General features: G+C 46.0%; 2 protein-coding genes across 12 annotated transcripts in view; one reads left to right on the forward strand and one right to left on the reverse strand.

Moving 5' to 3' along the window:
• LOC129587159 (uncharacterized) overlaps positions 1–26,590 on the forward strand; it is a 28,039-nt gene extending 1,449 nt beyond the window's left edge. For 2 of the 11 annotated variants that reach the window (XR_008690268.1, XM_055480775.1), the window contains exons 2-5: positions 27–96; positions 1,234–1,318; positions 24,798–24,878; positions 25,049–26,590. Coding sequence is in view for 4 of the 11 variants with exons in the window: in XM_055480775.1 (XP_055336750.1) it covers positions 27–96; positions 1,234–1,318; positions 24,798–24,878; positions 25,049–25,148 (336 nt within the window). In the remaining 7 variants the exon portion in view is untranslated. Of the gene's footprint in view, positions 1–26; positions 97–607; positions 704–970; positions 1,111–1,233; positions 1,319–24,797; positions 24,879–25,048 lie in introns of all 11 variants that reach the window. The other 9 variants (XR_008690272.1, XR_008690270.1, XM_055480771.1 and 6 more) reach the window with 8 other exon arrangements.
• LOC129587158 (uncharacterized) lies at positions 684–6,765 on the reverse strand. Its single transcript, XM_055480770.1, has 6 exons — positions 6,623–6,765; positions 6,403–6,509; positions 5,176–6,342; positions 4,979–5,118; positions 3,533–4,919; positions 684–737 (listed from the first exon to the last, which is right to left on the reverse strand). The coding sequence occupies exon 3, from the start codon at positions 6,146–6,148 to the stop codon at positions 5,198–5,200; it is 951 nt and encodes a 316-aa protein (XP_055336745.1). The 5' UTR covers positions 6,149–6,342; positions 6,403–6,509; positions 6,623–6,765; the 3' UTR covers positions 684–737; positions 3,533–4,919; positions 4,979–5,118; positions 5,176–5,197.
• Positions 26,591–27,720: the final 1,130 nt, after the last annotated feature.

Genomic DNA, 27,720 nt, shown 5'->3' on the forward strand with positions numbered 1-27,720 from the left:
ATCAATTATCAAATATCTGTTCATAGATATGCGAACAACATATGCTGCAAGACACTGGCGGCCGGCTGTTCCCATCAGATTTGAACCTTCGTCACGGTATGTCTACATTGCTTGTGTCGCCCGGTATATAAAATGTGTTGTTTGCAGTAATAGATTTGCTTAGGTAAAAGTTGTCCTATCTGCAGTTTGAATTAGAAAAATAAGTCGTTTTATTTCAAAGATTGATGACTGAACAGACAGGCTGCATACAAACAGTTACCACCAATCTCGTACTGCTACAATGTTTGCTCAGGCCAGTATAAATCCTGCGTTGTTTGCAGTATGTACACCAAGTTCTTAATTTTCACAGGTACAAGTGAAACTTTTCTGCAGTTTTATTCAGAAAAATAATCTGCTTCTGCCTGCAAAGTTTCATGACTGAACAGGCAGGCTGCATGTTCACAGTTGCTGCTGATCTGATTTCAATAACACAGCTTGGTGTTGGCGCGATCTGACTATATGAGTGCAAAGTACACTCTACTCGTACAAGATATATTTTTTTGCGCATAGTCGTAGTACAATACATAGAGTACGTGGCTGATTTGTCTACCTTACCTGTACGTTGCAGTGCTATGTGTGGGCGTTGCGTCGGGATGCTTGGTCCGGTGTGGTCCATTGCGGTGCGATGACCAGTGCGGTACGGTGCGGTGAAGGTAGAAGCAAGGTAGATAGTTAATAGAGATGCGACTCCCTAAAATCTGCAGCATGAGAATTCAGTACTTTTCGGCACGTTTGCGTCAAAAGCGTCAAGTTGTAAATAAGAGCCCGAGCGTACGGTAAGGCCTACAACCTCAACCGCTTAGAATTTTTTAAAACAGATTGCACATCTTTTTATTAATTTTTCATGCTACCCATGCTCGTTATCGATATGAAATTATGATTTTTACGTAGGTCGAATTATGAATATGAGTGGGCCTTATGTAATTCGTAGAGGTAGTCCAAGTGTGTACGACTGCAGGGCGCAGCCAGCCTATCGCCAGCTCACTGCCTGCCTGACCTCTATGTATTCATACCCGATTCAAGCAAAACACTTTTACTACTTTACTCGCCTCCGATGTTTTTTGAAGGCAGGTATATAAACTGTGTTGGTTGCAGTATGCGCACCTAATACTAAATTTTCTTTGGATTAAGTACAACTTATCTGTACTTTTAATCAGAAAAATAAGTTATTTCTGACCCAAAGTTTGGTGGCAGAACAGACAGGATGCATGCTTGCAGCCGGATTCCATCTGATCTCAGACAGCACGCTGTTGCCGCGTTCTGCCATTATGAGTACAAGGTACAGTAATCGTACAATTTATATTTGTTTGCGAGTAGTGACAGTATAATACATACAGTAGGTACTTTCAGTTCTGACTGCCTTATGATAAAGCAGCCCAACGGACTGTGCCTCATGCTCCTATGTGTCATTCCAAGATAACGCAAGCGTTGTGCATTGGTTTGTTGCAACAGTCAACACATGCCCACTTTAAGGCAACATTGCCCAACGGTAAATCTAGTCCCGACTAGATTTTCCGTTGGGCACCGTTGACTTATCCATGCATTGCGCGTGTTACACGCTGTACAAGTAGACTGTGAGTGCAATGGACTGCACTGCCCCGTTAATACCGTGCTATCGACGCTATGTAATAACAAATTTAGATTTGTTATTAGCTCATACTCGCACTAGTGGGTGCGCACAGCTCATACTCGCACCCACTAGTGGTAATAATTAATGTGGAACCGGTAAGAGTACAATATTTGGAATATTTGGAATATTTGGAACGTACAGTACACACACCGTGTTATTTGCAGTATGTGTATCTTGTACTGATTTCTCATAGGTAAAAGTAAAACACGATTATAATCAGAAAAATAATCAGAAAAATATGACCGAACAGACAGCATGCTTACAGTCGCTGCCGGATGCTATCTGATTTCAATCAGACAGCTTCCTGTTTGCTTGCTCTGTCCATAAGAGTGCGAACTACAGTACTGGTACAATAATATTTGTTCCCGAGTAGCGATCGTACAATACATACAGTACCTATACATGGTGGTTCGGTACAGTTTACCATACCTTTGAGGTGTCGTGTTGTGCAGTAGACGGTGATGTGCGGTGCAGTGTATTAGCCGCTTTTTCTGAGAAAAGTCACATCACTAGGCGCTGCCAGATTCTTTCTGATACCAATCAGAAAGCTTGCTGTTGGCGCGCTCTGTCTATACGAGTACAGTACTCGTACAATATAAATTAGCTTGTACGTAGTGGCAGTGCAATACATACAGTACATGGCTACCCTACTTGTACGATGTGGGGCCCGGTGATGTGCCGGTGCAGTGGGGTGAAGGTACGAGTACTGTTTTCTGAGAAAAGTTTAAATGACTCATCGCCAGTTACGTCACCACCGACAGCTGCCCCCGGTCAAATAGCTATGCACGCGCTCACTGAAAGCGAACACATAGTTTAGTTACTCATTACATCTCTGCAAAATGTCTGACAACCGTGTAGAAATCATAGGAACGTTTCGGGGCTATACAATATATAAAATTACACCAAGAATTATAGCGTTTTGGTGTCCAAAATACGAGTACTGTTTTTTAGTACATTTAGTAGGCGTACGGCTACAATCCACACACCTGAATGCATTCATGGAAATGATTTATGGTGGACCGTGGGCGGGGTGTTTGGAACGTGGGTTTAACGGTGATGGCTTGAAAAGGATTGGACTGGCTGGCCCGGGATGTTTACGCCTGGCGCTTAGAATTCATAAAAAACGCGGCCGTATGATCCGTTTTTCCCAGTTTGGCCGCATAATAACGTTGCCATATACAGAATTTCTTGCTCTGATGGCGGAAATTCACACAACGCACTGGAAGAATAACCGGACTTTCAGTCGCCTTTTCTTTGTTCGATAATGGGTCCATTATAATGATTTTATATTTTGGTTTACTTGTTAAACAATGCACCGCCGTGCCTGCATATACGTATGCTGTCTGAATAATGAATAAAAGAGGGTGGGGAAAAATAAACAAAAGAAAGGGGTAAAGTCCGGCTGTGAACGGTTCGGTTCAGTTCGGTCTCGGTCTTGGTCCGGTTCTGTTCTGACCAATCAGAGAAGGGGGCGTGTCTGACAAATCATAGAAGGGGGCGTGTCTGACAAATCATAGAAGGGGGCGTGTCTGACCAATCAGAGAAGGGGGCGTGTCTGACCAATCAGAGAAGGAGGCGTGTCTGACCAATCAGAGCAATAATGCTATTCTGCCCCCCATACTACTTTTACTTTATTACCTATTTATTACCAGTTACCCTATTTAAACATAATTTAGAAAGGGCACGCAATCCGGGATTCGGTGTTCTCTTGTCATAATCGAGGGCCACGTTTTCGTGTTTTTTAAAATCTAATATGTACTGCTGTTTCTGGTCTTCCGTAATGACATGTGCCGGCCATCCACTAGTTCTGTTTTGATTTTTAAAAATTTGTTGATGTATTCGGCAAAAAGATGGTCTTCATACTCTTCAAAGTGCCACACTTCATAAATTTCTGTAACGCTGTATCCGCGGTCCAAAGCTTCGTTTATTTCCGGGGTGCCCCAAGTTCCCGTTAAAACCCGCTCGTCATCGGTGTGTTCACACTTGGAATTCTGATACTTGTCAACACAAGTGCGGCACAGCGGGAACGTCATCTTGCCACCAGAGCGATACGGTAGGACAGGCAGCTTCAGGTTTCCTGGTGGAAGCACTTGGCACTGAGCCACACGAAAATAACTGCGGATATCTTGAAAATCTTTGGTAATTATTGCTGGATGACCGACGGGATACCGTTTGTTCTTGTTGACATACGGGTATTCGCTGTTGACGTCGTAGCAGCTAATCCTTTCGTCACCGCTGATCTCATGGAGCAGCTTTACGGCATTGGTCCGACCACCGTAAAAAGCATCGCCAGGATTTAGCGGCGCAATAAAAAAAAGCCTATTTACAAAGGCTCTTAGATCCGGATCGGACTTGATTTGGTCGTTGAATTCATGCTCCCAGATCGTTTTTAAGCCATATCCTTGATTGCGAATGTACTCCTCGCGTTCCTTGGTTTGATTATAAATTTCGAACATTGCTATATTCCGTAAAGGGTTTATAGTTTCGGCAGCTTCGCACTTAGGGCATCCATGGTAAAAACAACCGTAAAATTCGTACACATGGTTGATGTCTGCACGATACCCAACCACAAAATATGGTCCAATCTGATGTTTGGCCCCGGTAAGCACAGACTCAATGACGCACTCCTCTTCGCGCTCTATCCAAGCCAGCCATTTCTTCGCAATTTCCGACTGATTACGGTTTTTTGCATGGATGCGATGAGGAAGTAGTCCGATTTGTTCAGGTTTAAGAATGAACTATTTCAAGTACCGACTGCACACACCAGCAATCATTATCGCCGACACAAAAGGGCATAAACCATTACTGATATCTGGGAAGAGGCGACTAAACTGTTGACAACATATTCGCAAAACTGTCACATCCACCCGGCAGTAATCCTCAATTTCCCTTCGAAAGTCAAAAAGGTAATTTTTTCCCTGGATTCTATCTCATACCAACGCATGAAGGAATCTTTGGCTTTCTTATTCATACTTGAGAACCCATATTCATCCGGTTGCGCAAAAGGCAGGATTTTGTCCCAGTTCTCTTTACGGTTGAAACGATGCGGAAACGTTCCTTTGCCAATATCCGGAATGCTAAAAGCTGCTGGCCAATTTGCCAGACTTTGTGGGTTATAGTTACAGCTATCTCGAAACCGGATGTTCAATTCACTCACATCCAGCTGCAGGATTTTTCCACCGTTCATAATGACACAAGGTTTTATCCCTTTCCGTAGTGACCAGAGAAGTATGAAATGCCCGTCAAATCCCTACAAAGTCAAATATTCTGTAGAATTTTTTGTCATTTTGGTAATGACACCGATCTTACCTTGAAATTATGAGCAATGATATAGTAATCCCTGTGCCTTTCATGAAATAAAAAGGTGCATAATTGATCCGTTACATCGCTACCAAACGATAATCCTTCTTCTGGAAAAATCCATTGCTGACCGTCGTCGTCTTGAACAACTTGATAAATAAACAGTCTTATTCATAAAACTTATACCGACTAGAAAGTCTTCTTACCGCTAGGTTTGCCACCAGTTCGTCATTTTCGGCAACATAGGTTTCCAATCGAAATATAAAACCGAGCAGATTTGTGTTCCTCCAGTTCTTCTTCTGTTACTTTACGGAGTTTCATGAAGCATTTGTGAGTAGCAGGTAAGTCATGAACTTTGCAGACTTGACAACAAAATTCTCCGCACTGGTGCTGATTGCCGTTCTTCCGATTTCTGTTTGATACCACACGGAAACATTTTCGACATTTAAATACCGTGTTACAAATGCTTTTCCGATGTTTCTTTTGAGGGTTCGATCCAACCTTGTGTTCAGCTAAACAACCCGAACCAAAAATCTCGCGATGGCAATCCGGGCACTCAATAACGCTTTCCTTGTCTGACTCACAGTTCGTTCGCAAGCATGATTTGCAGTTAGACTCACATCTATGATCCGCTCTTTCGTTATAACCCTTATTGCATGTGAAGCACCAATAGCTCCTTTTAAAAAACGCAGGCAACGAATTCAACAGGTCAAAGTGGTGGTCGTGATGCAGCAAAGCAATGCGTTTTTCCTGCTTTGGTCCACTGTAGACAATGCTGTTTGCGTGATCCACGCTGACAATAATTATTTGATATTCGGAAAAGACTCGTTGAAACTGAGGGACATCCGTTATTGTATATTCTCTTTCACTCAGCCCAGCCTTTCCTATCAACGCCTTTGCTTCTTTTGTCTGAAGTTTCTGTCCGCGTTTGATTCTCCTACACAGTTTATCTCCGTCTGCATACGCTTTTCTCACCGCTAGCGCTCTGGCGAGGCATATTTCATCAGGGTTGTTGATAACGATAACGGACTGCATTCTTTGAAGCCTTCTTTTCAGTAATATAGGTACGTCGCGCACGCAGCTGCCTTTAGGAATATCAGTGTGTTGTACAAACACTTCGAAATGCTCGTCGATGACAAATTCTTCGTAAGAGTTTAGCACCCGTTCTACTTCAGCCATCCAACGGCGCACAGTCAATTGGGAACTCCGGATCGGTGGTGTCCAGATTGGATAATTTAATGATTTGGAGTCTATGCGCACACGAACCAACTCTCTGGCGCCACTCCTTCTAATACATGATCCAGTACGTGCTGTAATACGACTGTGATGGCTATGGGTGCAGTTGAAAATGGTAGGGATTCCAAATCCATGGCCTTTATAAATTAGTATTACAGTTAACGATAGTCACATGGCTACACATATACTCGTCTTACCTTCACTGAGTATTTCGAGTGCAGTTAAAATTTTTTTCAAAATTTCGATCCGGAATCCGCAATGTGTATGTGATCAGCCACATTATCAGGAAAGCTATCCGGAAAATCTGCGAGCACATAACTTGCATTTTTGCAGGTCACATTTTTTACTGTTTTCTATTTGTTCCAGTTTCTAACAATGAACAATGGTCACACTTATATATTACGTGTTAACTACTACCTGCTTCACTAGTTCCGGATCCTTGAAGGCTATTTAGATCGTCTTTTTCTAGCTTGCGCTTCTTCCCTAGTTCCATCGTAGAAAACCACAACTTCGTTTTTTGCAAAAGTGAACCTTTGTACAGTTATTGGCATAAGGTAATATTAAAACTGTTTTAAAACTAGTCGAGGAAATCCTGACCAAACAATGTGAGAGCATTTTGCTTTATATACCTAGTTGGTATCAGTATATCGTTACTACGGTGCTGTACGTTCATAAGATAATCGGTTTTGATTATCCAGGTAATCGATTTCGATCATCCAAATAATCAGTTTTGATTATTCAAATAATCGGTTTTGATTATTCAAATAATCGGTTTTGATTATCCAGGTAATCGTGTTTGATTACCCTTTTACTTATAGATATTGTTGCTACGGTATTGCATGTACGTTATAAAAATCTATACCTAATCCACACGTTATTTATACCCTAAGGCAGTAAATTATCCCATAGGTACCAAAATATGGACCCCGGATAAAACAAAAACTGGTCAGGTATACCCGGGATACTACTGTAGGAGAACTGCGTCATCGCAGTTGGATCAGGTTTATCCAACGGTACTTCCAACGATTTCGAATCCAGTAAACTCGTTAAGCTACATTGTCGGATAGGAAGATAGTGCAACACTGATGACTCGCGGGTTATATATAATCGGTCGAATCTCCTCTCTTTCATTTCTCATGCACACCCCGAGTCAGTTAAGAACTGTCACAGTTGGTAAAGTATCCTAAGTATCTTTGCCGCTTCGACCGATTCGATGTCGACACCGAGATATCGGCAAATTTCTGCTCTTTGGTCATCAATATCGTCCATATTATATGCCATCTTAATCAGTTCTGGGCGCCTCTGGCGATCATCGAATTTCGAAGTGCTATTTCCGGTAATTTCCCTTATTTTTTTCTGCGCACTTCTTCACGGCGTTTTTCTTCGCGCTCTCTGGTCGCTGCCAAAATTGTCGCCGTATTCAGCTTGCGTTGAATGCTATTTTTAGTCACTTTATCGCCAAAACGTTCCCATGATCTTCCGGCACGGTATTCGCGATCGCGCGAATGTTCTCGTAACCTTTTTTTCCGGTAGTTACGCGTCCCTTTACGCGAATATTCCCGTGACCTTTCGTTATGACGGTCATAATTCCTTTCGTGTGAATATTCTCGCGACCTTTCGTTTCTTGGTGGTAATCGTGGTCGCGTAAATTCCGTGTCGCGTTTGAAACCTCGGAACCCTTTCATCACGTTTTGCTCAGCTTGGCGGGATTTTCTTAATTCTTCCGTCTGTTTATCGATCAGCAACTTGGTTGCCGGTGTCAGCGGTTCTCCTTTTCCAGCCGCATATTTTCTCTTAGGAAAATGTGAAACAAGTCTCCCCGGATGGCTGTCGGATCCTTCGTTTACGCGTCAATTTGAAGAATGAGCGACTGCACTCTAACTCTTGCTTCATCTTCGTTGAGTGTCGCTACAGGTATAGTCAGAACTGCTTCTTTCGCCAACTTCTCTCTCCGATTGCGCGCTACTCGTTCTTCTGCGCGTTTGCGATCCGCTTCTGTTTGCGCCTTAAGGTCATCTTGAATTTTCTGCAACCGTAACTTTTCGGTATCTTCTTCGAATTTCTTCCGGTACGTATCCGTTGCATAACATGGTGGTGGTTCCATTGTCTCGTCCAAACCAGGCTCACCATCCTTCATTGCCCGTATGTATCGGTCTTCCATCACCATCCTGTCAGGTGCTCCAACTCTGGGATAATGTGTTGTAGTGATCAGTGTCCGGAAGACGTCCATATTTCCGCGGATGGCTTCTTGTGCCACGACCCAGTTAGCGTTTGCCCAACATGGGTATTCAGCGTTCTTCCTGATATTATTCCGCTTACAGTCCGGAAATTTCGGATCGTAGCCCGTAAACTCCTTAGCACCTGATGTCGTTCCTGTATTGTCCGCTTGACCTTTCCCGGCCATTTTCCACTGTAATTCAAAACAAATCAGTCATAGTAATGTTTCATCATAACCTTTCCATTCTCATCCGATTACGCCTAATTAGGCTATTCCCGTACAGAGCTGAGACTTTTCTAGCTTATGTGACCTTTTTCATTACTGTAATGTAGTGACCTTTCAGCGTTACTAGTTCGTTCGCCTATTTGTAATACGGTGACCTTTCGTATTTAGCACGTTCGCTAAATTAAGTTGAACTGTCGTTATTATCGTTTTCAAATAACTTTTCACTTTCGTTAAGTTAAACTGGTGATGCTTCCCGTAGTATGCGGTGGTTCGCTACTCACCGCACGCATCTTTTTCACTCTGCTTTCGCTGTGTCTGCTAATGGATCGTATGCCTTGAAGTCGATCCGCTCGTCGTTTCTAAATTCAAGTGCGTTGTCCTCCACCAGACTTTCAACTGCATTTTTAATCCATTGTTTGTTTTTTTGGATGTTAATTCTCCCAACTCGTATTGGACTGCCTTGTTATATTATGCAGATATGACATAAGGTAAAACTTTTCGTGAATTGTAAAACTTTTCCCTAAACGCGGACAATATTTCTTAACTTCCGGCGTATTGTTTTATTTCCAAATCAGTCACCGATCAGTTAAAATTCGTACAGGTTATTTTTAGAACTTGTTCTCCCTCCCTATATATTGTTATTCTCCGATTTTTGAAGCTGCAGACTACCCGACAAAAGCTTACTAACTTCGAATCCCGGTTTGACTACGAACACCATTGCTGACTTTTATATCCCAGTTTTTAACAGAGTAATTAGCAGACCCCGCGCGAATTGAGCGGATTAAGTAATGCGATGGATAAATCATAAGCCAGTGCAAAAACTAAAACTCATAACTGCAGGTTGGTATACCTATAGGACCTATTCGCGTCCGATCACTTCGGCTGTGTTACATTTCGGCCGCACAGGTTCACTTCGGCCAACATTCATTTCGGCAACGGGACGTTTCGGCCATCATAGGTGTCTTAGTTTCCTACGTTTTCTAGGTTTTCTGGGATTTTTAGGTTTATTATGGTTCCTTTGGTTTCTTAGTTTTATTAGGTCTCTCAGGTTTCTTAGGTTTTTATGTTTCTTTGGTTTTTTAGGTTTTTTGGTTTCTTTTGATTTCTTAAGTATCTTTGGTTTCTTAGGATTATTAGCTTTTCTTAGTTTTTTTAGATTTGTTATGTTTTCTTACGTTTTCTTAGGTTTTCTTTGATTTTTTTTGTTTTCCTGGGTATTCTCAGGTTATTCTTAAGTGATTTACGATATAAAGAATTCGTTTCTTTTTTTTTCCTAGGTGGCCTACGGTTAAGCCTTCAGTAGTTTCCCAGTAGGCTTCGTGGCTCTATGTTATCAAAAGGGACACATGATAGTGGTAATACGTAACACTGTAACACTTCAAGAACTGGCATGCAAAATGATATGAACGCAGCCATTTGGTATCACTTTTTTGCTACAATGGTTTTAAGTAACCGATAAATTTATATCGCAAGTAACGTTTTCTTGTGAATCAAACGAAAATGAGCATCGGCCGAAATGTACTGTGGCCGAAGTGATCGTCGGCCGAACTGAATGACGGCCGAAGTAAGTACAGGCGGCCGAAAAACTATGGCCGGAATGAAAACGGCCAAAGTGATCGGTAACCCTTACTATTGCTTGCTTAACCACAGAACACAGTTAAACCATTATTAAACAAAGACAGACATAAGCGTTTCGTTATGTTTCTTTCTCCGCTTTTTCGCTCTGCTGTAAAATCTGGAATACGTAAAATTTACTGCATGCTTGCTGCTCCGCGAGCTTCGCTTGCGCCACAGCCGAGCGTCGCATGCGGCTCCGCTTTCAAAGCGCTATATAACAAATTTTAAAAAAATGATTTCCCGTTTTCCGAAAGTCCCTTGTTACTTAAAAATGAAGCATTTCCCCTTATTGTTAGCTTGAAGCTCCAGTGTAGTGGATTTGCAGTAATAATAACATCATATTAACCTGTATCACATGGACAACACCACGTACCAAGCGGAGCAAAGAGCTTGCTGTTCTTCAGTGCAAAGTGCAAACCCTATAGATGCCAAGTTGCCCACTTGCCTTTCTTGAACAGCTTTTTCTAAAGCAGCAAATTTTGAGAAATCGGATTTTACAAATATTCGCCGGCAGTTCAGCAAGAAAAGCAACCGCCCTTGAAGACACTTTACAGTATAAATAGTAAATACGCGAAAACCACCGCGAAAGTCGGGTACTTGAAAACAGACTGGGAAACCCTCCCCCAGTCCCAGAATCTTCCCTTCCATGTCTGTCCAGTTTCATTTTCTTTTTCAAGAACTAAATTTTATGAGGAATGTACAAACAGCAAGTACGGCTACGGAATAATCTGTTATGGAACATAAAGTTCCAACGATCTGCAGCGGAATTGTTAAAAAATTGAAAAGCGTGTTTAATTAAGCTGTTGAGGTAGTGGTGGGGTGGTCTGTTTAGCAATGGTGGGTTCCCAGCTTACCCCATAGACTATGTATGTTAAAGTTTTTGAACGTTTTCTTTTAAACGTATCTTTTTCTCCAAAAACTGATTTGTGATGGCTTATCTACATTTTAAGGGCTATCGGTTGATACATAGTCATGGCAGTTTAGTTCAGCGTATCGAGCTGGCAAACTCAACAAAGATAAAGGCTTACGCGATTATTATATAGAGAGTCTTATTTGAGACAGTCAGTATTTTAATAAAGCACTAATTACTTTTTTTATTATTGGTTTGACTACAGAAAACAGAAAACAGTCATTCAATAAGGTTTTTTTTGTCAGTCTCGCAGTTGGGGCGCAAACACAAAAATCACATCGATGATCACCTTCCTCGTTGTAGTCCTTGTTGCATTGAAAACACCAATAGTTTCTTGGTAGTGAGTTGTGGGTAGTGAGTTCAACACGTCAAAATTGTGGTTGTGATGGAATCCGCTGATCTTATTTTGGCCCACTGTAAACGATTCTGACAATAGGAACGCTGACCCTATTCATTTGATATCCGGAAAGCGCTTGCTGAAAATTAACGACATCCGTTAGCGTGTATTCACTTTTATCCAAGCCGGTACTCATCGCTATTAATTCCTTTGCTTCCTTTGTCGGCAGTTATTGTCCGCGTTTATTCTTGGATACTGCAGTTTGTCACCGTTTACAAATATATTTCCTACCACTAATGCTCTTGCGAGACATATTTTATCGGGTTTCGTAATAACGATAACGGAGTGCATTCTTTGAAGCCAACTTTTCAGTAATATTGGTACGTCTTGGACGCAGCTTGCTTTAGGAAGATCAGTGTGATGCAGAAAAAACTTCATTGGGGTCATGTCCGGCGTCATGTCATTGTCAGAAAAAACTTCATTGGGATCCTGCCCGGCGTCATGTCCGGTTGCTTCGAATGTTCTGCTAGTTTTTTGGACTTTTTCCGGTTAATTCTGCTTCTTGAGACCGGGCGTTGCGAGCGGGCAGACCCTTAGGGTGGTCTGGCACCGCTGCAATGTTGCTACCGGGGGTTCTCTCGAGTTGCTGCTGACCGTATGGCCGAGTTATTCGACAGCGTTTGTCCCTCGTGTGGTACTTGCAGCGATCCACCGGGACAACGTCTTCCTTTACGGAGCCGATGTTCCGGATCCATCGGTTGTTGGGTCCGCGATGGTCTAGTACGGCCCATACGCCCTCGTATGGACCGTACTGGCGGGATCGTTATTGAGGTACTCCATCAGGAGTCAGGACTAAGTCCCTTTTACGGCAGTCCGGGGTTGACTTTCTCTTGTTGTAAAGTTTGGCACTTTTCTGGAAGGCTTCGCCAGTGTTGGTTTTGGCGAATTATCCCTCTAGTTCTCCGGGGCATTTGGTCCGGTTATGAGGTCTTGTGGGATGGTCATCTCCCGGCCGTACAGCTTGTAGTATGGTGAAAATCCTGTTGTGGCATGGTTTGCCCGGTTGATCCCGGATACAACGTAAAGCTAGGTGCTTTGCTATCGGTGTATTCATTATCATCGCAGTATTTCCTTATCACGTCCCTTATTGTGTGCATGGAACGTTCGACTTGACCTTGTCCTTCCGGCTGGTAAGCTATTCCGAACATATGCTGGGTTCCAAAGGTCTTAGAAAACTTGGCGAAGGTTTCAGCCGTAAAGTGGGATCCTTGGTCGGATTTAAGGTGCGTCGGCATGCCGTACGTCAACACGACATCATCCACAAAGAATTTCTTGAACTCTTTTGCGGAGTTCGTCTAGGTTGCCTGGGCAATGGTGAAATTTGTGAATTGGTCGGAGATGATCGCGATGTACTGGTGTGCTTTTGACTCAGTCCGAAACGAGGGTCCCTTGAAGTCAGCGTTTATCAGGTACCAAGTTTACCGGATGGCTTGGTTCGAGACTTGTTCTCCAAGGTACACCGGTGGCAGTTATCCACACAGTCGTGGACCTCGGGTAGCACCCGATCCCAGTAGTACCGGAGCTTCGCTGCCTCTAGTGTTTTCACGCGACCAAAGTGTTTGCCGGTCTTATCGTTGTGAAGTGCCCGGATAATACCTTTTTGCATTAAGAGCGGGTTTGCGCGGCCGTTATTTCCACCGTCACGGCCTCTTCCGTAGCTTCCGTATTGGGAAGCTCCGCGCCCGTTACCACACTCCTGGTTTTGGAGCTGGTGGAATGCGAAACTCGAAGGGTTTTGCCCTCCGTAATCTCCAAAGTCAGTGATAGGCACCCTGTCCTTAATGGGGACACGTTCATAGCCGCCACAGACGGAACGCCTTCTAGTTCGGTCATAGAGGCTGCTTTAGTCATGCCGATGTCTCCAGCCTCTTCGCAGTAAATGCGCTTGATTTTTGTGATACTTCCGTCCAGCTTCGACGGGTCACCGTCGACTAGCGGCAGTTCTCCTCGGTTCTTCCGGGCCATAATCCTCGCCATTCGTTCTTCAAGTCGATTTTTACCCTGTTGGCTTTCTTGTCGGTCTTGAGCAATGTCCGGGCAGGGTTGCGGGGGTTGCTGACGTTTAGCCTCCGGTTGTGCCTGTTGGGCTGCCGGGGTAGTTGCATTGCCTGGTGAGCCGGTTTTGCTGCCACGGCAGGCTGTCCGAGGTTGACTTGGTATGGGTTCGGGGAGGCTAGAGGTGCCGTTGGTTGCGGCTGTCCTTGTCCTGGCAAGGAGTTGTGGATTGCGTAAGGTAGCGGCTGCCAAACCCCTTTCTGGCCAAACAACATTACGGGTGGGGCTACTGCAGGGTTGAGGTTGTGCTTGGCTACCTGACCTATTGGGTCAGGGTTGGGTGGGCGATCCGGGTCTCGTTGCCCGTCTTCTTCGGGTGCCGCCGGGGCCCTAATTTGGCCCTCAATCCGCAACAAAGCCCGACGTCTGTCGCAGTATGGATTCACCGAGTCAAGTAGCGCAACGCCCGTCATGGGGTTTGGCTACGGCCAGGGTTTCCTTCCGGGGACGTTGTCGACTGGGTCAAGTCCGGTTAAGGGTGTCCGGATGAATGGGCTGAATACCGAGCTCTATTGTGAGCTATCCGGGAACTAAATCGAATTGAGTTCGATCCGACGGGCCTAGTGCCATTTGCGGGTATTTGCGGGCATTTGCGGGCATTTCTCCGGAGGCTATGGCAGGTGTCGGTAAGGGTTGGTTTAGCACTTTTGGTCTGGCAATTGAAGTGTTCCGTTCCGGTTCCGGGGCTGTCGAGGCCGTTGGTGCCGTTGGCGGGTTCCCTTACCTGGGCCCGTAGGTGCCCACCATGTGACGGGCCTATCCCGTGGGAGCCTATCAGTGCCAACCATGTTCCAGGCTGTGCATTTCACAGCCGGAAACGGAATTTTCCAGGACCGAAATTTTCCAGGAACGGAATTTTCTAGGAACGATGCACAGTTTCCAGTCCGCGATTCCACCATGCTGCGCAAAATGAAGGTTTCGGACAATACCGTATAGGGGACAAAGGGCGTTTCGGTTCTCTGACCTGTTACCTCGTTACAGTGCGTCAAAATAGGTTGAGAGCTATTCAGCCCTCTATCGCCCTCTATTGTTATATTGCGGCAAAATAGCTATAGCCTTTAACGATCCAATCCAAAGCAACAAAGACATGATTACCGGAAATTGTGAAGAAATAATTCAAAAGTAGTTGTAATACGTGTAACGCGGCCTGTTACTCTGTACTTTAATATTACTCTGCTGTTACTCTTTATCTGTGCCCTGAGCCTTGAGCTTAGTATTAAGTACTGTAATGCATTGTAATGCATTGTAGCAACAACATGTCCAGTTTACATTAAGGTTGCTACGACAGTTGTAACCGACCATAACGTCCGGACGACCAAGACGTCTGGCGTATGTTTTGGTCGCTAAACCGACCGACCGACCGGGGGCAAAAAAACGTCCGCCGAAAATTTTGCTTACAGAAAATTTTATGCGTTCTCAGCCCAGACACTTTGGTCGGAGCACTATTTCAGCACGGACAATTTGGTCGGAGGACTATTTCAGCCCGGACACTTTGGCCGGAGCACAATTTAAACTCGGACACTTTCTGTTTTTTTTTCTTTACCCGAGTAAGCTCGTTGTGCTCTGTACAAAGTACTTGAAATTTTTCAAAAAACTTTTATCTGGTGTAGTGGAGTGGCTTAAGCCTGTCGTCACTGTTTTTATACCGATGCAATTGCAAGAAAACGGGCTATGTTTTTTGAAAAATTTTAACGGCACACATCGAGCTTACTCGGGTGGAAAAAAAAACCAGAAGGAAATTGGTTTGTGGAATTGGTTATTTCGGGTGATCCACTTGAAAGCCCGTCTTTCATTAACTTAAAATACTGTTCCACTTGAACGGCCATACGTGTAGCATAAGCATGCGTTTCTGCAAAAGCAAGACGGGATACAAGCACCTTCAGTCAAGGCTCAATTTTCAAACAGCGTTGTTTACGGTCCCGCTGTCATTAACTTAAAATACTGTTCCACTTGAACGGCCATACGTGTAGCATAAGCATGCGTTTCTGCAAAAGCAAGACGGGATACAAGCACCTTCAGTCAAGGCTCAATTTTCAAACAGCGTTGTTTACGGTCCCGCTGTCAAGCTGTCAGAAGTTTACGATTGGAAGCTGAGAGGCTTAGTATTTGCTTATATTGTTTTGTTTTTATTTGTTGACTCGGTTTCTGATTTTCGCTTTTGCTTATATCACATCAATTTTAATAAAATATATAATAACCTTTTGAAAATTTTATTTTGTGAAGGTTGTCATGTTCGATGCCATTTGTCGATGATCTTGTGTAATGTGTTGGACAGCTTCATTTGTTAGTTGTGCACAGTTCCCGTCTGGCTACGGTTTTACACGCGTTCGTCACAGTCACTAGTCTTGAAACGTGAAAATATATTCTCATTTGAAGGCAGTTTACCATTTTTTGACTACCAAACGGCATCCCAAAAAAAATAAGTGAAAGCCAGAAAAGCACAACTCGTCGGCATAAGGATAGGTTCACCATCATTGGGGACATGTTGATTACACTGCCACACAGCGGAAGGGACTCAATTTTTGCGGCTGTCTTGTCGTTCTGTGCTCCTAACAAATTGTCCGGGCAGAAATAGTGCTCCGACCAAAGTGTTTTGGTCCAAAATACTGCTCCGACCAAAATGCCCGGGTCAGAAATAGTGCTCTGACCAAATTTCCTAGCTTTAAAAATCCTCTGACCAAAGTGTCAGGGCTGAAATAGTCCTGCGATCAAAGTGTTCCGGTCAAAAATATTGTTCCGACCAAAGTGTCCGGGCTGAGAACCCATAAAATTTTGGGTGGGCAAAATTTATGGCGGACGTTTTTTTGGTCCCCGGACGTCTTGGTCGTCGGACGTTTTGGTCGGTTACAGACGGTCATAGTACGACCAATGCAAGGACAATTCGCGAGACTTCGCAATACATCACGCTGATTGACCACAACGTCTGGATGAAGATGCGTAATCGGTAATACGGCCGAATAGCACAAGGCTATTCGGCCGCCCATACTGGGGCAAAATAGCTGAAGACTATTTGAGCGCAGTGTGGGGCAAAATAGCAAAAGGCTATTTTGCCCCCCATACTGGGGCAAAATAGCCAAAAGCCACAAAGACTGGGGTAAAATAGCCACTTCGATATTGGCTATTTATTATTATACTTCCGGACCATTCCGGTGTTGTATGAAACTGTAACTCGATTCACGATGGCACCAGAAACAAAGTATATGCTGCAGTGAAGTTTGAATTTATTTTCGGGCACGTAAATTATTAGATCTAGCGAATACTAATTTATCGAATTGTTTTTTTTGTCCAGCAGTAGCATCACTTATTGTCTAACTTGGGGAGAATAAACCATACGTGTTTGATCTTCAAGATTATTTGATATTTTAGGTGTTTTTCAAATATTGCTTCTTTCGTGTAAATAGTAAATACGTTATTGCCCTCGGTAAGCGGGACTTACCCTGTCATTTTCTTTCTGACCTCTTGTTTCCTAATTAACAGGATTACAGTGCCTACGTGCTTGTCACTTGTTGTCCATTCCTCGATATGTATTCTTAGTCCTGTTTAATCAGGAAATCCACTTTATTACGGCTGATGCATACCTGCATGATTGTGGCTACGGTTATTTTGGTGGCAGCAGGCTAGGTATATTTCACTTGGTATACACAGCTCTTCCATTGCTCTCCGATCACAATAATTACGATTTCCGAATACATGTACATTGTTTCGCCTGTATATATATATGCAAAAACTACTGACAATGGTAAAGTACGAGTAAACGCATGCACATATAAATAGTATAAAAGTATTGCATATGAGTACCTACCGTACTCATATGCAATATATAGATATCTTATATCTATATATGCAGTTAACAATCAGGTTCTGCCTTTTATTGTTGTTAGCTGGATTTAACCGGGGATGACTGGGTGGACAATGTTATGGCTATGGCTATTTTGCCGCAGTATAACAATAGGGGTCTGAATAGCCCTCAGGCTATTTTGCCGCACACTGCGCCGGAATAGCCAGTTGGCTATTTTGCCGCACTATGGTGGGCGAAATAGCTTGTTGGCTATTTTACCGCGCACTGCGCTAAAACAGTTCGTTAGCTATTTTGCCGCGCTATGGACGGGAGGAGGATAATTATAATAAGGGATAAGCGTACAAGCCTATGGGAGGTGCACCTTTCTCTCCGGGTCACCGCGAGCACCAACCACGAAAAAGCTTTTGCTGACCCATACCACATACCTTAAAGACCACTCAACACTCAGTCAACAGTATATAAAAATGTCCATGAAAAAATGTCACTTGGGGAAATTTCTAGAAGGTCAGTTATAAGCCTTCTGGAAATGACCACTGCCCCATCCTTGTTTTAACCGGTTGGCTGCTTATTATTCCATCCAACATTTCAAATTTTTGCATATTCAGATCCACAATGAAATGCTACACCAGAAAAGCGCAAAATAAAAAGTAAAAACGAGTACAGAAATGTTTTTAAATTTAATTGGCGCAACTGTTCGAACTTGGCGCGGCACCACTGTAGTTGGATCGCACTTAACAAAACGGACGGAACACCCTCCGGGCACGCATGGACAGCAGGCTGAAGAAGGGCAAGCATCACACACGCCCGCTCGGCAACCCGGCGTCCCCGTGGACACTGTGGACCAAGCCGAGCCGCACAATCCGGAGAACGAATAGCGGAAACAGCTGTGGGTGGATCGTAACCCGGCACGGCAGCCAGATTACCCAGCCCGGATGGAGCGGACTAGCTTACACCAACGGTCACTCGGCAGAGTTCAACCGAGAGCTGAGTCGACCGCTTGACCAGCGATTCGACCATACCGTCGCCGGTCGACATTGTTCGAGCCGGAATTGTTCCAGTGTCTCTAATAGACGACAGCCGGGAATCGACACCGAAGACGGACAGAATTCGACCCGAACGAACCGGTATTTCGGACGCCGAAAGGACAACAGTTCCAGAAACTTAGCGGGCCGCCGGACCAGGTCACCGATGGCACGATAAACGGACAATCAGCTCATGTGGAAGCCCAGTTAGCAGCCGCCCGGAACAAAATCGACCGGAAAAAGGCAACCTTGGCGGAAAAGGATGCGACTATCACTACCTTGAAAGCGGAGAACGCGGACATGGCAGAAGTCACCGACTGACTCCAAAAACGGGTGGGTACTTTCGCGATCGAGAGCGTTTATCTAAGACAGAAGTGCAGCAAAAGAACCGAAGCGTTAGCGATGCTACAATCGACAGCTTCGGACGGCAAAAAAAAAATTAACGCGTACAAGGAAAAGCTCAAAAAAACTCTGAGTTCATCGCGTGAACCGTCCAAGCACCGAAGGAGCAGACGGATATATTTTTGAAATACGTCAACCTGGAACAGGAACTGGGAACAACGATACACCTGACGGAACAGCTTGAGGAACGCTTAGCCGGCTTGGAGACGAATCGGACGACAGCCCGGCGCCGCGGTTCCTTGGTTCGGTGGGATTGAACGACACAGCATCCCGGACTACCGATGCGGCTAGGCGGACGAACCTGCCGAAGCCGGACGGACAGTCAAAACAGACTGGAACACATAGGAGGCTTCAAGATCGAACGCCGCAGCCGCACGAACATATCCTGAGCGATGGATCTAACCGGCGGAAGGAACAACCTGACACGAGGAACCTGATCGATGAGGTGGACGATTGTGGCACATCCTACAGGATGAGCTTTCGATATCAGCCCGTCACGGCGCATCCCGGATTTTCCGGAGATTCACTGTCAAACCCAGTCGGTCGCTTCAATACCGCGATTTTTCTTGCGTCCATTATTCCGGCGCCGTATTTTTAGCGTCTCGCCAAAGCCGGACCAGTTAAGGTCAGCGGCAAGGATTATCCTTTATGCCGGTCGTCGCAGTTGTGGCCGCCGTGGTTTGGCTGTCGTTTCCGACGGGGTTTGCTGACGTCAGTCTTGGGTTCGAAGTCGTGTTAGCGCCAGCGTGGGCTGCCGCACCGTCCGTTCTGGTCGGCAGGGTTCATCCTCCGGTAGTCGTGTGACCACGGCTGGCCGTTGTGCTCCTACAACTGGCGAATGTGCCGGGCGAGGCTGCGCCCCGACTTAGATGGGTTGCTGTCCATGCTGCACTAAGCCCATGTGCAATACGGCCTGCTGATACATCCGGCTTACCGGCTGTCCATATTTCATCCCCCAGTATTGCATCATGCCGGAAAGCTGTCCCGGCGAGAATTGCCGGGACGCAAAGCGCCCTGGTCGACGAGATAACCATGTCGATGCCGACCGAGACCAACGACACGACCGGAAAGAGAAACCAAGGGGATGGGGCGATGTTGATCAGAGTCGACGCAGCATTAGCAAATCGAATTACCTCGGGCGTTCGCTGATATCGGCCACCCGGATGACGGACCTTACGTCAAGTTTGACGGCTTTATGCGAAAACAGGACGGATGGGTATACCAGCTTTGCCACCTCACAAAAGACACGGATTAGTCAGTAGCGCAATAATCGCTGAATTCATGGTCGCACGTGAGCTGGGCTCCAGCCGGACATGTGGTGGACTAGTACTAGGTACCGGCGGCACAAGAACCGAAGGATGGTTGGCCGTTCGAATTGCTGAATTTAAATTGAACTCTGAGTTGCTAAGTTTACGGCTCGATTTGGCGACCGGATGGACGGTGTTTGTGCTGGCCTGTGCAGGCGACATGAGGGTTCAGTCGCCCGGACACGCATTTTCCGTAAACTTGACACCATTCGGCCCTGCGTTTGCATCCCCGACACAATATGGACAGCCACAACTGAGCCCGCCGCGGACAGGGAGGCATGATAGAGACACTGGAGGAAACGGCGGGAACTGCGGCTGAAGGCCGGATATGGGAGGAAATTCAACCACCAGCGAGGTGGGGCCGCGGCAGTTTTGGCGGTGGTTAGCTCGGCCAGAACTTAACCCACCAAGGGGAATGGAATAAAGCCGGCCAGAACTTCGAAAATTCAGTGGGCACGAATCGGCCTGGCCCGGCACGACGCTGGGGGACGGAGATAACGCTGGGGGACGGAACGGGTACAATGAGCATGGAACGAAACATGAAAGGCGAACGCAAACTTGAGCGATCACCTGCTGCTGCTAGATGCCGGGAACCATGCTACGGCAATGTGTGGATTCGCGGCCGGCGACTGGAACCAGAACCCGTGCCAACGCTGGCACCAGGACTGGCACCGTCGCTAGAACGCCGGATTACCCGTCAAGGCGGCGAATCCTAACCGTCCCGGCTAGGCGCTTCCACCTGGAACATAGGATATCGGGTGGCCAGACAACTGGCAACGGGGTTCTTAATTTCCAGGGCAGTCGGAGGCAGAGTGCGCCATGAACGGAAGCCGCCCTGGGCGGCAACTGGAATAGCCGTGGTGGTTGCTTTGGGGATCCTGGCAAGACAATCAGAGAATGCCGCAAATGCGCTAGCTACTGCCGTCTTTGGCTCAGTATCCGCCGCGATTAGTGCAGCCGGGACGCACGGGTGCCCTTGTTTATTAACAGCAGCAGCAGCCGATACTGCAGCCTGGAAAATCAAGCGCTCCCGTATACTGGGCAAGTTTACCAGCCTGCCGGGATGGAGAAACTGACCTCGCGGTAAACTGCCGACCCGAATTGCCGTGGTGACGAGTGACTTAATTCCATCGGAACCAACCGCCGGTACGTTTGGTGTACGGCGCAAGCCGTAATGGGCCCAACTCGCCTCGAACGACCAGCATCGACTGCTGCAAAGGTCGCATTGGATAGCACGGGTGAGCAGCATACTTATCCGACCGAACTGAGATTCCCGACCGTTTTAATTTGGACGCTGCAGACCAGTTGTTGGTTTGTGTCCGAGCTTGCAAAGCGGCGGAGGAGGATCAATGGCGAGACCCGCGATCGATATTGACGATGACCATGTGACCGATAGAAGAAACTCGCATTAATCGAATAGCGGCAACGCCAGCCGGATCGGCAGGTTCAATGGATCACCGCTAGCGTGTGACGATCCCGGCCAATGTGTCGTTGTTACTGTTGAACACGCTTATGCGTTCGGTGTCTATATCAGCCCGATCGAGCAGCGTCGACCGGTTAGAGTGCCCGCTTGGACACACGAAATTGTGATCGGAACGACACCGACAGTGGCGACGCTGGATACTGGAGCCTTGACCTCGCTCAGCCCAAAGAAAAGAAGTTTGGTGAGAAGAACAACTTAAAAATGGAACCGCTCGGATACTGCAGGAAGATCGTCGGCGTGTCGTGCTTCGGCTGTGCCGTTCCCGGCTGTGCCGTTCCCGGCTGTGCCGTTCCCGGCTGTGCCGTTCCCGGCTGTGCCGTTCCCGGCTGTGCCGTTCCCGGCTGTGCCGTTCCCGGCTGTGCCGTTCCCGGCTGTGCCGTTCCCGGCTGTGCCGTTCCCGGCTGTGCCGTTCCCGGCTGTGCCGTTCCCGGCTGTGCCGTTCCCGGCTGTGCCGTTCCCGGCTGTGCCGTTCCCGGCTGTGCCGTTCCCGGCTGTGCCGTTCCCGGCTGTGCCGTTCCCGGCTGTGCCGTTCCCGGCTGTGCCGTTCCCGGCTGTGCCGTTCCCGGCTGTGCCGTTCCCGGCTGTGCCGTTCCCGGCTGTGCCGTTCCCGGCTGTGCCGTTCCCGGCTGTGCCGTTCCCGGCTGTGCCGTTCCCGGCTGTGCCGTTCCCGGCTGTGCCGTTCCCGAATTCATTATCGGTGTATCTAAAAACCTGGACAGCACCCCCCACCAAAACCCTGTCAAAATCGCGGTTTTCCCGACAAGAACCACGAGATTACCGGTTAAACAGGGTAATCTCGATAACTAGATTATCAGGGAAGAGTGACTCAACAGCGATCAAAACAACCCGGTTTGGAACCTCACAGTCGGCGCGAAGCCGAAATCGACGGCATAGGCCGCCGACGGCAAAAAATCCGCAAACATTCCGGATTTTCGAGCCGTCGGGACCCCGGAGCGGGAGGACACCATCGCCAGTAGATTAGTTTGACACCACTATGCCACCCAGTCAAATAACAGCGCGTCCTCTTGGTTTCCCAGGACTTCGAAGCCTGCGTCGGAGACCCAGACATCATACGGACTCCGAGCTTACCACTAGCTTACTGAGGGTACCACAGGCGAACCGTGATGTGACCGATGTCAATAAGAGACAAAGCTAACAGCAAACCGGTAAACAGACATGACGACAGCCTACTAAGAACTAAGACGAACCTCATCGAATTTTTGTTATGTCAATTTAACGCATCCCCAGATGGGGACGTAGTGAACTTAATTCGCCGCAGATCGCATCCAACCACAACCTACTACCTAACCCAAACGACCCCGGCACATACGAATTTTATACCTGTCACCCTACGAAACGTCACCGCAGTTTCCGCCGAACGAGATAATTGAACAAAACTGCCTAGTTCTCACAGTGACCACAAATCCGGCTTAGAGGTATACAGGTAGATGTATTACCTGGACATTCCTTGACTGATGGTCGAACGAGAATTATTTTTCCGGACCGGGATTACTCCGGAAGAGATACCTCCTTATTTGTCCCGGCAGAACGACAGTTTTCATCTTCCATCACCAAGGAGGATGTTCATAACAGAGAAACGATATAGTCGACTCGTAAGGATCGGATTAGACTAACCATACGTAGCATACTAGCTGTTAACGGGACCTTGACCCAATATGCTTCGGTCACACTGACCGTTATAGAAACGGTATTCGTACGGTACGAGCGAAGAACCCCGGAAGGTAGAGCTTGGACCTGACACAAGCCAAAAAGCCCCGGAAGAATCGACCTAGACTTGGATCAACCGAGAATACCCCATATAGGTCCAGGAAGCCAGTGATTTTAAGTAATCACGATTTCTTACCGGACTGGATATGTAGCCTGAGATGCCGGCTGTTATTGGGATCCTCACGCGGAGTAACCTGGTGGTCGGAGGTGAACCTACGGGCTTTGCTCGGATGAAGCCTTAAAATACAGCGCTGCAACAATCAGGCTCGGTGCAGATCGCTCCAGATGGGCAGTTTCGTGCTGCCTGTTTGCTTCAGTTTATTGATTTCACAGTAAAGCTGTTTGCAATCGCTAACGTCTATGTTGTGTTGCTGATTACAGTACTGAAAACTGGTCTAAAACCTTCGATGCATGCTTGCTTTGAAAATAAATGTTAATTCGACTAACAGTGACACATTTTGAGTTGGAGTGTCTACTGAGTAGTTGCTCTGTAACGCTCTGTAAGACGCTCTGTAACATTCTGTTTTAAGTAAGTAACGCTGTTTTGCAGAACATCCGGCACTTTACCGTATAGAGCGAATTGAAAGTGCGCGGCAACTAATGAGACAGGCTGCAATAATGGTGTGGCAAAATAGCCAACTGACTATTTTGCCAACCATAGTGCGGCAAAATAGCTGAGCAGCTATTTTAACGCAGTGTGCGGTAAAATAGCCAACAAACTATTTCGCCCACCCTAGTGCGGCAAAATAGCCGAACGGCTATTTAGCCGCAAACACTGCGGCAAAATAGCCACTTCGCAATGTATCGGTAAACAGGAAAAAACCTATAGGGCATGGGTGTATACAGGCCCGTAGCGAGGTCGGAAGGATGGGGGTTGCGCAAATTGGCTGCGCCAGTTGCGCCCTTTTTAAATTCGGTCTGCGCCCACTGCGCCCGTATATTTAAGAGTCTGCGCCCCTTGCGCCCCGCATTTCCCTTGGACTTCGCTACGGCCCTGCTCCCGTTGCACAGCCGAAGGTCAAAGTCTGTGTGCAAGATTCCGAAATTTACAAAACATTTTATACAAATTTAACGCGGCACCGCCCTTGCGCCACGGGCGCACTCGTTTCGGCGCCCGCTGCGCCCTTAAAAAATCCCTTCAATTTTGTGCCCGCGCGCACGTGCGCCAGATTCGGGCGCAAACTAAATTCAGAAGTTAGCCGAGGAGGGGGTCCGTGCGCACCCCCCCCCCTCGCTGCGGCCCTGGGTGTATATATCACTTATCAGTTATCACTTTGGAAATGGGTGTATAATGTACATGTCGGATACAATCGTACATACAGCAGTGAAGCAGAAGAGGTTTCAAGTATTTTTAAAAATGATCTGCTGTCTTTATGTAATCACTGTAGTCTATAGTGTATTCTGGATTAATCTGCCAGATTGCTGATAGGTCGACTGTTGGGTATGGAGACATCTCACCGAAATCAACGCTTGTTCAAATGCTTTGCATCATGTTTATAGTGGAGCACTGGTAAATGATTTGCTAAAACTTTACAGTGGGTTCTCAAAATGAAATTACACATAAAAACTATAACAATGGTCCTTCTGCACAGCACATGATTTTTTTTGGTTTACGCAACTATACATAAAATCAATGTTATTTACGGAAATCGTTTCAACGGTCGTATTGTTAAACTGCAGGCGTCATTTGCTTCTTCTATACCAGAAATTCACAAAATCATCAGCAATTTGCAAAAGTTTACGAAACCATACCTACCGGCGCGGGGCACGCAGCACATAATTGTTTCCGGCAACATTACCATCGAAACCATGCGGTCCTTAGTCAATGACCTTAGTCGGCCAGACCGACGTCAAAGGAAACTGGATAGAAGTATAGTCTTCGTTATGTAATTCTGGATAACTATTGTACCTTAACAGAGAATAACCGGATATCGAAATGAAAATTTCTTAAGGAAGTGCAGACATATAATGTGCGCTACGTGGAAGGCAGTCTCCTGCTTGCAGAATACGAAGGTCCACGAGGCCGAAGCATACCTCCATTTAGTCCATTAGGCATTAGCCAATCGACGATCGGATGATCCGGAAAAGATGATTCTACGACCTTACTCACAAACCAAGGATGATTCAGGGTCATTTCTCGACGCTGTTTTGCAACCAATTATCCCCTTTATTCCCTTGGGAGCAGCATTTTTGCTGCTTTATATTCTCTATACTGGATTATTCTGGATTATTCTATACTGGATTATCTCCTGGTTACAATAAATGCGTTCCCGAAAACAGACTGCAACGAGTCTTTGATAACTGTTATAACTGTCAATTCAAATATTTCCAAATAAAATTTATGGATTTTGTGAAACATATGGGATGGTTTTGTCATTACGGGAAACCATTTACAGTTTTACACAACTTATCTGTACGTGTGATTCATGACATTTAAGTGTTTATGTGTCGGTAAGCCAAAATATGAAAGGAAAGAAACAATTATATATGCATAAATAATTTAATTTTTTACTAAAAAAATATTATGACCTACTGTACCTATTAACGAAAGCTAAGCACGAGGTATAATACAACTTTCCAAAGCACCTTACATGGCAACAATGAGTGCGCCATATAACTAGCTACAGAAGTATAGAATTATCTGTAAAGTACTATACGGTCTCTACAAAGAATAAGTGCATTGGTTATTATTATGTTACACTAAAATCTTCAAAATTAATACTGTCCAATAACATTGTTGCTATCAAAGAGGTATCTACAATACAATATTATACCAATTGCGCACAGGCGCATCACGGACATACTTACATCGATTTTCACGGTGCACAGACATACAAAGATGGCAAAAACCGCGCCCGTTTGCACGTCTTGCATGTATGTATGTGCGGGCCAAACCCGACCGCGTGCGCACAACAGCCGTGACGCACAGACTTCAATACAAAATTACAAACCTCCGCTGCCTTGTGGTTTCTAAGTTCTGCCAGAGTATTTTGCCGTAAATAATGATGCAAACGTCTGATGAGCAGGAAAAAAGGGGTTGCAGTATCGATAATTTGATAATTTTATAACAATTCAAAAGTGAACGACGTTCTACAATAACTATAAGCAGACCTAAAAATACCTCTGGTAGCCAGATCAAGCGGGAACCCGCTACGCTGCCACACTTTCAAACACGAGTAACTGTTGTGGTAGAAAATACAGAACGAAAATCACATCACCTCAGACTCCAAAATTTAAGATTTAAAAATTTAATCATCTGCTTACCGTACAGGGCTGTCCAGCGATGTCACTGGCATTCGAGTATCTAGCCAGATTAAGCAGTGGAAATCAGAAATTGCAGAGCGCACTAAGGCCTCGTCCCGAATTCAAAGCGAATCTCGTTGCGATACAGCAACTCCACCTCGCGAGGTGGCTTCGCGTACCGTATCTGTAGGCGTGGCCACTGCATACAGCCACCTCGTGCGGTTTATCAGCCAACGACACAGTTCCCGATCGTCCGGTAATGGTCATCGCGGTGCCGCAAAACTCAGTTGTTAACGTAACGTTCGAGCACAGCTCCTCCATTCCCGCCGCTCCGTTTGCCTTTCACAGTGATCCCATTAACACCACCGCCATGCCCTTTCTCAGCAATACCTCCATGGGAACTACTGTGATACTGAACTCCACCTTGTTTACTTTCGCTCCAAACAATGTGACCTTTGCTCCGGTAGTGGTCAACTTCACCGCTGACACCACCACTACTAGTAAACCGGCTGTCGATATCGCCAGAGTACCGACTGCGGTTGCCGGGTATGAGGATGCGTTTTTGTTGCCGCTGGGTTCGGAAGGTCCGAATGCATTCCGCGACGGGCCTATCAATGCACAGCTGCCGGCCGGGACGATTCTGGATCCGGCTGTCACTTCCATACCGGCGGTGGAGAGTGACCCCAGTAAAGTCTTCATCTCACGAAACTGGAGGATTGAGATAAAATTCGGGGATTTCCAGATGCAGTGTCTTGATAATGCATCGGCAATTATCGATCAACCGCTTGCAATCTCTGTCAAATACATTGTGTAAGCAATTTACATCTATCACTATTATCCGAGTAAGCCAATCGTAGTAATTATGGCATATCGTGGTTATATAACGCACTGTACCGTAATTTGGTGTTGTGTTAAGCTGATGACCGACAATACGACAATTTCTATTGCTGATTATACGACAATTATACGACAATTTACGACATTATACGACAATTTCTATTGTGATTCTGATCTCTGTAGCATTTAACTTTAGTATTCGTCGAAGTTAAACACAGTAGTACTGTATGGTTCAGTGTCAATTACTTAATTGTTCACTATGAATTCAGCGG

This window comes from Paramacrobiotus metropolitanus, unplaced genomic scaffold (assembly GCF_019649055.1).
Source record: "Paramacrobiotus metropolitanus isolate TYO unplaced genomic scaffold, Prichtersi_v1.0 Parri_scaffold0000023, whole genome shotgun sequence".
In the NCBI taxonomy this organism is placed as follows: domain Eukaryota; kingdom Metazoa; phylum Tardigrada; class Eutardigrada; order Parachela; family Macrobiotidae; genus Paramacrobiotus; species Paramacrobiotus metropolitanus.